Source organism: Argiope bruennichi, chromosome X2, assembly GCF_947563725.1.
Source record: "Argiope bruennichi chromosome X2, qqArgBrue1.1, whole genome shotgun sequence".
Lineage (NCBI taxonomy): Eukaryota > Metazoa > Arthropoda > Arachnida > Araneae > Araneidae > Argiope > Argiope bruennichi.
This window is the reverse complement of record NC_079163.1, coordinates 121916632-121929986: the sequence shown is the minus strand read 5'-3', so window position 1 is coordinate 121929986 and position 13355 is coordinate 121916632. Positions and strand designations below refer to the sequence as shown.

The 13355-nt window shown below is 28.0% G+C and overlaps 1 protein-coding gene across 1 annotated transcript in view; it reads right to left on the bottom strand.

Moving 5' to 3' along the window:
- LOC129959637 (guanylate cyclase soluble subunit alpha-1-like) overlaps positions 1–13355 on the bottom strand; it is a 331967-nt gene that overhangs the window by 255366 nt on the left and 63246 nt on the right. The window contains exon 4 of the mRNA XM_056072516.1: positions 12225–12355. Coding sequence (XP_055928491.1) covers positions 12225–12355 — 131 coding nt within the window. The remainder of the gene's footprint in view (positions 1–12224; positions 12356–13355) is intronic.

Here is a 13355-nt window from a genome sequence, read left to right as displayed (position 1 = left end):
CATCATTTCTCTGGAAACTCATTTCATTTCTATACTATAATGATAAAGAAGAGTAATGTATTCATAAAATAAAGAAAAATTTGCATATTCCACATTAATGTATTACTACTTTCATGATGATGTTACAAATATATTAATAATTGTACTAAGTTCACGTTTGCATGAAATTAAATTTATTTTGATTTTTTCTGATCTATTTTAAGGAAAGTGAAAAGGATATAAAATCTGAGATCTTTTAGCTTGTTTCAGTTATAAATTTTCCACCACTTTAAATAAAGTTACATAATAGTTACTTTTGAAACTCTATAGAGGAAATCATCTTAGTTTCAACTAATGCTGTTTTCCATTAATATATTTTAAAATTAGCAAATGACGTAGCATAGAAAAGTGTCAAAAAGTCAAAAATGATAAAGAAAAATATTAAAAAAAATCGTAATTTTTATGTACTCTCTTATTCTATTCAAAATCGTATTTATGAAGCGTATTAAAGGTGTTTTAAGGATATTTACAATGGAAAATACTTTTAAAAGGAAATATTATTATAAATATTATGGTCTGATTTTATCATAGTTGCCCCTTTCTCTTAATAACAACATATCGAATTATGTTTCGCAAATTAAAAAAAAATGTTTTTAAATGTTAATCAATTTTCTCAATAGTCTTTTCATTCAGATAAGTGTACTATCCAATAAATGCCGAATGATTGTCATTTTGTAAATTAATTGTATATGAGCATGTAATAATTTCAATTGAATCAAATGCCAGAATATACTCAGAGTTTCTTTGTAATAAAATACTGGACGAAAAAGCATTTTAAAAACGCAATTAAAAATTTGTGTACACATTTTTCATATACTTTACATAAATGTATTTTAACCAGTTGGAATGTCTTGCCCGAAACCCCCTCGCATGCTCTCTAATAAACGTAGGTACTTATGTATTATTAGCCGACATGGCATTGGTAAACAATAGTTACGAAGGAGCCTATAAAATTACAATGTCGATATTTTTTTTCTGTTATCGATATGAATTACCGAGATTCGGTTAATATATAAGTATCAGAAAACCGAATACCAATTTCGGACTTTTTTTTATTTCGACCAAACCAACTGAAACCAAAATTTAATATAGAACTACAACTGTGGTTACAAACTCATAAACCAAATTTCAGATATTTAAGCCATTGTGTTTCTGAGATATCAATTATACGTGCTTGTGAAAGTACGAACCGGCAGTGGTCCGTACTTTCACAAGCACGTATACGTGATTGATTATGTGGTTCAAAATTTAAAGAAAAAGATTTACACTGTAGGTACTAAAATTTAGAACCGAGTTTCACTTACCTAATTAACTTGTAAGCGTACAGAACGGCAGACCGTTAATCCTTTGAACGAATTTAGTTTCAAATTTAATGTATATCTGCACTTTAGATGTTAAAGCTATGTAACAAATTTTATCCACTTAGATATATTCTTTTTTGAAATTTTCTTACTCATATTCGGATATCCGGACAAATTTCTCATAATGTATTTGGTCCATCATTTGATGCAAAAATGCAAATTTGCTGTAAGAATCATATGCCAAATTTTATCCATCCAGTTCACAATATTTTTGAGTAATGGTATTTACAGAGAAATAGACACAATTCCAAAAATGTGTTTCTGAATTCTGGGAAATCTGAAACATAGAGATTCATCAATAGCTCGAGCTCATACTTTTTGACGATCACAATGCTTTCTCTTTTCATACTCTATATGGGAGAAAGTAAAAAGAACAAAAGTTCATTTCATCCTCAGGTGTGTCAAACTCTTTTGCTTTTTGCAAATTATTTTATAAGCAAAAGCAGTTTTTTTTTTATTAGATTTATAAAGTTCCATTCTTCTTGCTTATGGCAGAGGAAACGGAGGCATTCTTTTATCCTCAATCAATACTTCATCTATGTAACATCCAGTTATATCCAACATACTTTGCCCTGTTTTATTAAAAAACAACAGTTGTTTCTTTTCAATTTCATCGACATGTTTGTCATATATTAACTTATTTTTTGAATATTTATAGTTATAGCTTTTTCTTGCAGGCTCTTTAGATCACATTCAGTAACAGCTAATATGAGATTTATCTGCTGTAATCCCGATTGTGAAACTTTTTTCAATCTTTGAAGAACTACCATTTTAGAACTTTCTCATCATCTCCATGTAAATGATTATGTGCTGTTTCTAATTTAATCTTTGGTGGCAGCCTTAATGCTTCACTCTTTGTCAAAGATAATGGGCGTTGTACATTTTTATAATGCATACCATTAAAGCTTCCCTAAGCTTAAGAAGACATTACCACAAACTTTGAGAGGACTTCTAAAGCAGGTTTAACGAGAATGGCATTTTCTCCTAATGTCCCAAGAGGATGTATTGTTGTCGTTAAACTTACTTGAAAAGCTTGTAAAAATGTGTAAGTGCTCTGCTGAAAAAAATGAGCATTTTTCTTTCAATTCGAAGGAAGTTCATTTCAATGGCAAAGATCAACATACTTTTACATATAAGATATTTTTTGCCATGAAAATTCATTTGTGATACAGAAATAAAAAAATAAAGCACTGACTTTTCTCTAGAAAAAGTGAAATTTTAATATTTTTAATGATTAAAACTAAATCGGCGAAGCTTTAAGATTTTTGGAAAAAAAAACCGAATGATTACAATGTGGTAAATAATTTTTATTCAATTTTCACTTGGCATTTTTTTCTCATAAAAATTTAGCTCTCATTTATGTCTAATAACGGGCAATTTCGCTATAGCTAATGGAAAATGGACAGTTTTTTGTCTATTTCTGAATATTTAATAGTATAAAAGAAAACTTTCATTAATGAATTTAATTTTTTGCTAGGCTGTAAGCATTTGGATGGGGAAGTAGGTGCGAAAAAAAATATGCCATTTGGTGAAAAAATTGATAATTTTATATTAAAAATATTTTTTTTAAATAAAAGGAAATTTTAAAACATTACGATAACAATATTATCATTAGGATTACATGATTTACTTATGCTTACGATTTTATAACATCTTATGTCTATAATATACCAGCAATATCAAATTATTGTAATTTTATAATATATTGACAGTATGAATGTTCAGTAAAATTTAATATGATTTTGCTGAATTATTTATCCATTTTTTGAAAAATTATTAATCTAAGAAAAAGGAACCAGCCTGTCGAAGTTCCAATTTCAATAAGTCAACAGCTGTTGTTTCAGAGGAATTCTTTGGTTTTATAATAGTTTCAACAAAGGTATTTCTGAAGAGTATTACCTTAAAATCTGGAAATAATACGATACTTAAAAGTAAAACTAAAGTATTGATAAAATTTTGAAAGTTATTTAAAGTAAAAAAAAGACACATGATATTTTAACTTATATAAACGATAAAATATTTAAATATACGTTATTTTATGTAATTCAGAATTTGATTTATTTTCACATTAAAGGATATTTTAAGTATATTTAAATATAATATTTTATGAATATTAAGAATAGTTAAAGAATAATTGCAACTAAATATTTTGATTGAATTTTTTAATATTTTCCTTTGTTCAAATAACTGTTATAAAATTATGTTATAGGATCAGATGTCTGCAATTAGCAGTTTCTCATTACAAATTCTAAGAAGAACATTAATTTAAATTTATATAAAACAGATTATAGCAGCTGAAAGATCGACGGCTGGCCGAAACAATGCAAAGTAAATATTTGCATATTCTTTGCAAGCATATTTCCAAGATCAAAATAATTGCTCAATTGCAATAAAAATAAAATTCATTGCAATATCATCATAACGAAGTACTTCTACATAAGGCTCATTTACATAATCCATAAATACCTTAAAATACTAAAAGAAAAAGAAAATGGGACTAAAATAGACTAGAAACGCACCGCATTGTTGAAAATCTACTTAATATTCAACTCTTGTCATATTTTATTTCACCAAGAACATTTGTCGCAGAAAAGCACTTTATTCCATCCAAAAGTACTGTTTAATGTTCTAAGCTTTCTCGTAATTTCAATGGTAAGTGAAATAACGACAGGGAAAAAAACCATCATGAAGCGCAATCATGGATTTAATCTGTAGGTTCTTCCTGAATGTTCAGAGTGGTACATATATATATACGTAACTGCCGAATAAATCGGATATCGATTGTTAATGGATTCTCAGTTACGACTTCTGATTCAGTCAAAGTAAGAAGATGTCTTGTTAACAATTAATTACTTTGAAGGTATCCGATAATAAAAAAATCTCTGAGAAAAGATATGAAAATAAAAAGAAAAATACAAAAATACATAAACATTAAATACATAAAAATGTTCTTCAGAACGCGAAATATTTAACGTTTTTAGAAAGGAGTTTAAAAAGTGAACCTGTGTGCAGAGGCTAAGTTATACTTATAAAAAGCAGCAGTCACTAGAAAATTCACCAGAATTTGGAAACATAGTTTTACTGATAACAGTTCATAGTTAATATTTGTACTAAAGCTATAACTCCTTCAGCTATAACTATAAGGCATTGATATAACTGAAGGCTTAAAAAATATCAAATTTTACCTGTCTGAAATGTAAGAGTTTTATCTCTTAGCAATAAAGTAATATGAGATACACTATATCTATTAAACTGAATGAGTAAATGATTAGTAGTTATGTTGACCTATGAAGTATAAAATGTGTTGTCAAAATTCTATTCGGTTAAGGATTACCTTTATAATGAATTTGGACTTTTATCTTGTTTGTTAATTATTAAATCAAATACCTGTCGTTACAGATTGTATAAATTTAGAGATTGACTTATAAGAATAGCTTAAATGATAATGTTCGAAACACATAAAAATTTCTTGAAGGCAATACTTGTACGTGGGAAATTTCAAAAATAATCATAATTAGTATTTATAAATTGCACCTATATCATTCAAAATTAATTAACATTATGATATATTATTTTATTTAATGTTGGAAAAAGCTTTTATTATTCTTTAGTTCAAAATTAATATCCTGGGTAATGAATTGTGTAATTATAATATATACAATTCATCCATATGCTTTAGTTGACATTTGCTCCAGTTTTGATTACCTTTTTTTGAAGTAATTCAAATTAAAATGTTTAGAGAAAATCATTCATATCAAATAATATAAGAATACATTAATTTCTACCAGAATGTATTAATGCGTGAAGAAATTCAATTTAAAATACTGAGGCAGATTAAAAAATTATCATATTCCTTATTAAATGAAAAAAAAAATTGAAAGGCAAATTCTGAAGTCTGCTTTTATTTGTTTCATTTACTTTCGTGTTATAATATGCAAAAAATAATGGACCTCATATTCATTCAATTGATTTTAAGCAAAAAAAAAGACAATTAATAGCAAAAAATATATTCTTCATACACCTCATTTTTATCCATAAACGATTTAAAAATTCTAGTGATGCAGAAATATGATAATTCAAAGATAAATGTGCATATATTTCGTTTATCACTAGATTTAATATCTTTTTGCTATCTTTGGCTCCTTTCGACAGTAAATTCTTGATATATATATCTTAAGGGAATTTGATCACCTGACAAAACTTCTTCAACTCTGCTTTTGAAAAGGTTTCCTCTTCAGAGAAAAATGTGAGCAAAAGTTACCGGAACTCTAAAAAGGAGTATCGTTACTTAGGATGGGTTTAAAAAGTTCCTCTGGGACTGAGTGATTGGGTGTTTCGTGTGAAATAAATGTGAAGGAAAAGGTGAATTTCGCAAAAGCGGAAGTCTGCTCATCTTTGACTTGGAAATTTGTCGATTCGATCCCTCCTCTGAAATATATTTTATGTGTAATCCTCAGTATTGCTTGACACTTTGTCACGAACGGGATGAACAGAGAATATTTTATTTCCATTTTCGTTCAAGGTTCTAAGAGCAGATTGTGAATTCTTGCAGAAAGTAAAATATTAAGATACGCTAGTTGTCAAAGAGAAATGTCGTTCTTGTTATTGTTCATATTATAAAAGGCTTACAAATGGAATACAGTTCACAATGTGTTTCTAAAACTACGAAGTTTAATTCATTGTTTCTTCCTTTTAAACAAAATTGACTGACTGACTTTTCAGCTGCAGCACAGTTTTTGGGATACATTTCAGTATTTCAGATATTGTTTGAAAAGAAAATAAATGCAGTATATATATATATATATATATATATATATATATATGTAATGATATTTTAACTCTAATTTCAATTTAATTAATTTTCATAGTAACTTCATCTTAATTTAGCCCATAGTAACTTCATTCTAAAATATTCTCTTATTTCGTGATCCAATTCCACTGTCTCTACTTAATTAATTCAAGAGAAGCTTTGTTAAATTGTTGAATCAGCTAAACTCTAACTTTCCCACAATACGCGTGAAGAGATAACATACCGCTGATGAAGCAAATTCTTTTTTAAAATCTCCCTTTGTTTCCCCTACCTTCTCGGCGCCTGTAATGAAAATCCCTATCGAAATCTCATAATACATTAGCACTGTGAAGAAATGTTTTCCCTATCAAAATCATAGGTTATATAAGACCAGGGATAAAATGTCCGAGAGCTCTTCCCTCATTCCTTTCTGTGTCGTTCTGTGTGCTCGTCGCTTGTACATATGCTTGCTTCTTCAAAATGAAATAAAACGACGTCACGAAATTAAAAGTATCTTCATTGCCTTCATAATATTACATATATATATATATATATATATATATATATATATATATATATATATATATATATATATATATATATATATATATATATATATATATATATATATATATATATATATATATATATATGGATGTGGGTGTGTTAGCATTTGTTGGAACATCTTTATTGAAAAAAATAACATAAAAAAAAGAATCACCTGAAAAAAAACCTAATAAAAATTTAAAATTCAAAGTTTGATATTAAAATGTAGAAAAAATTACATATAAGTATATGGAAGTTTCCTACTATAATGTATAATATAGTTTGGATGTACCTAATCCTATAGTTTATTGAATTATTTATTAAAAATATGTTTAACGAAATCAATTTGTATTTACAATACAGGCATTCAAATATTTAAGAATCTGCAGGTAGAAATTCAGCACAAAATCAACAACGAGTTAAATCGAATCTTAAGATAAAGCAAAATTTTAAAGGCAGCACTCTTGAATGTCAAGGAAAGTTAAGCAGTTTATATGTCTCGAAAGTTGTAAATATTAAAATTAATTATTTGTATGTATTTTGAATGCATTTTATTGATGGTTAGATATGATTCAATTGCCCAAAGATATAAAGTAATTGCTGAACAGTAATTTTAGTTAATTATAAAAGAAAATCAGAAGCGTGAAGTAAAATAAAATTAAGTGTGTTATTAAGTAAAATAAAATAAAACATAATAATTTAGGTCATTGTTTTTCCTATCTTAGGAACTTCAATACAAACTAAATTTCCAATTTTGTAAAATATATGAAACTCGTTGACTAATGCAATTGGTGAAAATATAATTTTTCTAATATATATCATTTAGACTGAGCTTTAAGTAACAAAAACATATATAACCATATTAAAATGCAATAAACGTAATGTATTACATGTTATAAAGCTGAAATTTCGATATTTTAATAAAAGAAATGCATTTTTGCCGTTAATTAAAAAGACAATCCTCTTAATAGACTTGACTAAGTAATTTCTAGACTCAATTCATGACTTTTCGGCACTCATTCTTTTGATTGGAAGCAATTACTTCTTCATTAATCTAAGATCGTCAAAATAGCTGTATTTCAATTAAACTTGTTTTATATCATTAAGACAATATTTTTCAAAGACATACATAAATAACAGATATATAGACGTATAAAGAATTACACCTGATGGGAAATAAATGGGAGTGACTTCCTTTATTGTATTACTCGCATTTAATCTACTCACAATAAGCTTTTTGTGAATTGGTATGCCGAGATGTGTTCCGGCCGAAATGATTTTGATCAGAGATCCGTTGCCGAATCACGATTCTTAGACGATCTCGTCATTAACGAGACATTTCGATGCTCTTTCCGTAGCCACCGGCTGTTGGTCTTCTGTTTACGAGTCCATTATTTTTATCTGTTTTCTATGGATCGTTTACAGAAGAAAAATCAAGATTGAGGATAAAAATATATACTTTAATGCAGTGAGCGATAAAATTTAATCAGTCAATTGAGACTTACTTGGGACGTGAGGATCATAAAAATATAGCAGCGCTATTGCTTTATTTTGATAATAATGTGTAAATGTTAATACTATTATTGATGTGAATAATAAAAACCTGGTTTTTATGATTTGAATTTGAGAATAAATTTAAATAATGATTAAAAACCTTTTAGAAATAAAAAATAAATTTTGTGTAGCATAAAGTCCTATACTTAAATACAGGGTGATTCATACTTCAACATGAAACATTTAAAAGATTTAGAGGAGAAAGAAAACATAAAGGCAAAACAGAATCACACAGGAATGTATGATCTCAAACTGCAAATTGATCAGTTAAAGGATAAGTGAAGATATAGGAAAGATAAGTCAATAATGCTTGAAAAACTCTTTATTTTAAGATACTTTACATTATAAAATTTTAAAGATAGTATTCAAAGTTCTTATACAGTTATACACGCCTCCTTGCGCATCTACGATGGTGATTCTTTCAACGAATTTGATGTCAGAAACAATGATGGTCTCTAAAACCATGAATTTCAAGATCCCTTACAAAAGAGAAATAAAGGCTTATGAAATCCAGCGATTGTGGCAGCTGCAACCAACTCATGTATTATTTGCGACTCTGTTTATTTATTTATTTAGTTTTTAGTTTATGTGCGTGGGGGGGGGGATATTTTCCACCTCTCATAACATTTTGCACTTGACTTTTGAATCATCATGTATTAAAAATATAGGATTCTGGTACTAGAAAAGCGATAACAACAGATGGAATTGTGTCATTTTGAATACAAAAAGAAGTTGTTACCGGTAAACGATTGAGCAATTACGTGTGTCAATCTACTTCCCATATTTATGCGAACAAGCTCCTTCGTGAAGGTTATCTTTCCACATGTTGTTGGCTAATATGCATATCTTTGCTCCTCCCCATCCATTGGTAGCGCGTGGCTTACAATTGTGTACTGATTAGAGGGATAAAAAAACACATCTTCTTCAAAATTGGGAGTTCTAATATGATGAACACTTCTCGATCAATTTGTATCCTGTATGATGTGGAACCAATATTTAGCAGCTAACGGAAAGGGGCTTAAATATATTACTACGGGTATATGTTTTACCATTAAACTTTTTATAGGCGATCTTTCTTTAAGTAACTCTCAATCTTTTTCCTGTATGATGTGGAACCAATATTTAGCAACTATTGCAGCTAACGGCTGAAATATATTACTACGGGTATATGTTTTACCATTAAACTTTTTATAGGCGATCTTTCTTTAAGTAACTCTCAATCTTTTTCCTGTATGATGTGGAACCAATATTTAGCAACTATTGCAGCTAACGGCTGAAATATATTACTACGGGTATATGTTTTACCATTAAACTTTTTATAGGCGATCTTTCTTTAAGTAACTCTCAATCTTTTTCAAGTACTTTCAGTTTGCTCACTTTTCATTTATGCAATAGCCGTTGGTTTGTAATTTTTAGAGAGACGTAATAAGAATTTCAAACTCAATAAGTGAGTCTCAGAATATGTGATGGAATGAAAACAAGTCTGTTGCTTAGTTTTTCACCGTAGTGTACTTATCATCATTATATAAAATAGAATTTTATGCATTAAATTTTTTCATATTTTTCAACATCCTATGATGCTGTTTAACGATTAAAAAATAACTAAAATAATAACTTTAAGACTGTCTCTTATTATTGATATTATCAAATGAATTTTGAAACTCATCCTTTCAACTGCAGCGCCTGAGAATTTTGATAAGAACAGACAAATATTTCTCAAGTTTCAATCGCACAACGCGAAACAGATTGAAAAAAATTGGCCTTAAAATAGGATATCTGTAAAAATAAATAAAATTGGCTGCGATTCAGGATCGGATAAATCACCTCTAGTGACAAATTCAGTGATTTTACGAAGGTAAGGAAACTTGATCTTGACGTTGGCTCTGTGAATGTCCGGAGCATTTGTGTCATAAAACATACTACGAAAGAACTTTTCTTTTATTGAATCGCAAAAGATTGAAAAAGAACTCGCCGCAGAAAATTTAAGAGAAGTTACTTTTTTTAGGCTAGAAAAGGCAAGTTCTGGAGACTTTTTGCGTAGTTCGAAGAAAGTTTTACCAAGAGGTGATTTCAGAAATGCTTTGTAATCATACTCCAGCATTTTGAACCGATCGAGAGAAAAATTGAATTTTATTTTATTTTAAAGTGGGAGCTATAAAAGAAAAAGAATTTGACTTTTATTTAGCTTATTTGTTTCGAAAAGTACAAGAAACTTCGGGGAAATATATTTATTCCAAATTTAGCCAACATAATCAGTGTATGTATTTTATCTAAGTTTCGGAATATTTGCTTCCATTATATTATGTATTTTATAAGTATTTATATCTAAAGTAGTATTTCATAGATTAATCATCAATTTTGAGAATATTTCTGAAAAAATCTTTTTTAAATAAGTCAATAATAAAAATTCAGTAGGATATAAAAATATTATTTTTCCTATAAATCTGCTTCCTATTGCAAAGCTTAATGAGCTTCAAAACTGTGTCATCACATCTTCTAAAACTGTGGATCTTGAGGTCAGACGGTCGCATAAAATAATATTAATGTTATAAAAATTACGGAATGACTTCTTTTTGCAGATATCTTAATATTAGTAAGCAAAATTAATTAAGGAAATCATACAGACTTTAAAAATTTTCTCAATTTGAAATTTATTCTCTCGATTAATCTTTTTTTAGTTATCACTGATCAATATTTCATTCTTTATACCGTTTCCAAATTTTATGTCAAGACAAAATTATGATAAAAAAATGTGATTAAGATATGACATTTTCTGCTTTAAAACTCATCTTAAGAGGAAAAAAATTCAAAAAGCTCTGTTTTAAAAGTAAAGTTTATTGTATTTCAGTAAAAATCAATCATTTCGAAAAGTTTTATATTATACCATATTATTTATAATATCTGTATTTTATATTGCTAATTATATTTTGTGTTTCGAAATATAATTGTTTTATTTCATGCAACAAGTTCTTTTATTAACGAAACAGAACAGTTTTGATTTATTTCACAATAAAATAGGGAATTCTTTCAAATAAATTTCGATCTAAAATCATTTCATATTTTGAGTTCTCTCCCTAAATTTCTTGGTTTAAATAGTTGTTCCTCCAATGCTTTAAGATAATTATAAAATGAATTTAAAAAAATCAATCATCAATTATACTGTTTATTTCAACAATTTGATCTTTGTGTCAATATCTGTCAAGTGTTTTATCTATCTATCAATCAATTTACCTTTTCTACATATCTTTATATTTTATCTATCTATCAATCTACCTTTTCAGTGGTTTTAACTCCTATAAAGAAGTTTAATTTACAGTTTGATTTTTTTTTTTATATTTTTCTTAAGCCCCAATTTTAAAACGAGCGAAATGAGAAATTTAATTTAATTGAGAAAGCTATATTAAACTTAAGTCCAAAAATATACACATTCATTCCAGAATAGGAAATACTCTGTTTTAAATCACAAAAGGCTGTTTAGCATTTTGGTTATAACGAAACTCTAAAGAAATAATGAAAAGGCTTTATTATTTCCAGTAGAAATTTTCTTCTCATCTCATCCAAAAATATCTTAATATGGCGCTGTTTTTAATATCTTTTTACAAAAATAAAAGTGATAATCCAAGAATTTACGTCCAGAAAGCTAATATTGTCTAGAGAATAATATTCTTTTCTTTTGGCTGAGCCGTTATATCGGAAACAGGTATTTCCTTTTTTTATATTATCATTCTTCTGTAATTCTTTGGTAAAATTTTTCTTTCATCAGAATTTTCTATTGTTTGCCGCAGCTTTTGTTAAACAAAACTTTAAATATTTCTTTTTTCCGTAGAAATTTGAAAGAAAGCTCAAAGATTTTTAATATTTTTCAAACTGCACGTGACTTTGAGTGACGGAAAGAAGCAAGCAAGATAATTTCTTTCGGAATCATTATAACTTACCGTATCGACGAGCGATGAATCCCACTGCCTCGATAAAGATTTCGTCAAGAATTTCATTATCGTCCTGGGAAACCAACTCATGTATCGATGAAACTTCCTCAGGGGGCTCATGTTTGAGCTTGATATTGTGCCTAATAAAACAGTGAAGTAAAATTGATATTATCAGTTTATGATTTGGGAAATTTCAATATATTAAATATTTTCTAAGAAAAAAGATGATAAATTATTGATCATAAAGTATTAAACCACAGAAATATTGGTAAAATTATTATATTTATTAAAAAATGCACATACCTAAATAGATGCTGTTTTACTTAGAAAAAGCAGGTATAAACTGCGCTTTTTCAATTAATATAAATTTTAGTTTGGAAGATATATTATTTTTATAAATATTATTTTATAATTATAAAAATGACAATTTAATTATCGTTTTTAACTATACGTTGTTGTTTAACTTATATGCAAATGAGGTCGTGCAATTTTATTTCATAATTTTGCTTTCATCTATTTTTTGACTCAAATAATCTCTATTTAGAGTAATACAATTGTCTAATTTTAATTTCAGTTATTTAAAACATCTTTAACAACTCTCAAAAATCAGATCCATCAGCTGCTTTTTCGTTTCACGCTTCAGCGTATACAAATCACTCCAGAGGTGCTGTCGCAAACTAATTTTGCATTTCAGAAACAAAATTATGTGTGTAGCTGTTGTGTTTGGTGAGTAGGGAGGGTGACAAAGTGAAACGATCGAATCACAAATAGAAACTGGCACCGAGTCACTTTTGAATGTCAAGAACCATGAAATTGTTCTTGCATACTTTTTTTTTCACATGAAATCATTTATCTGAAACGCTTGTACATGCAATATTTCTACATTCAGCTCATTAAAGAAATCATCTGAATAGTAGAAGACTGTCAGAATTCTCTACAGATATTACAATTTTTTAGGCTTTCCTTATTACATGAGTCAGACGTAGGTCCTTAATATGGACATAGCATTTTCCTTGCTCCAGTTTGATCCATTTTAAAATCTTAAGTTTCTTATTTGCCTGAACTCACTCAAATTTTAGCAAAAGTTTTACACAAGTTTCTCAAGAAATGTGTTATTGAGTCTTCGTTCATCAATCTTCA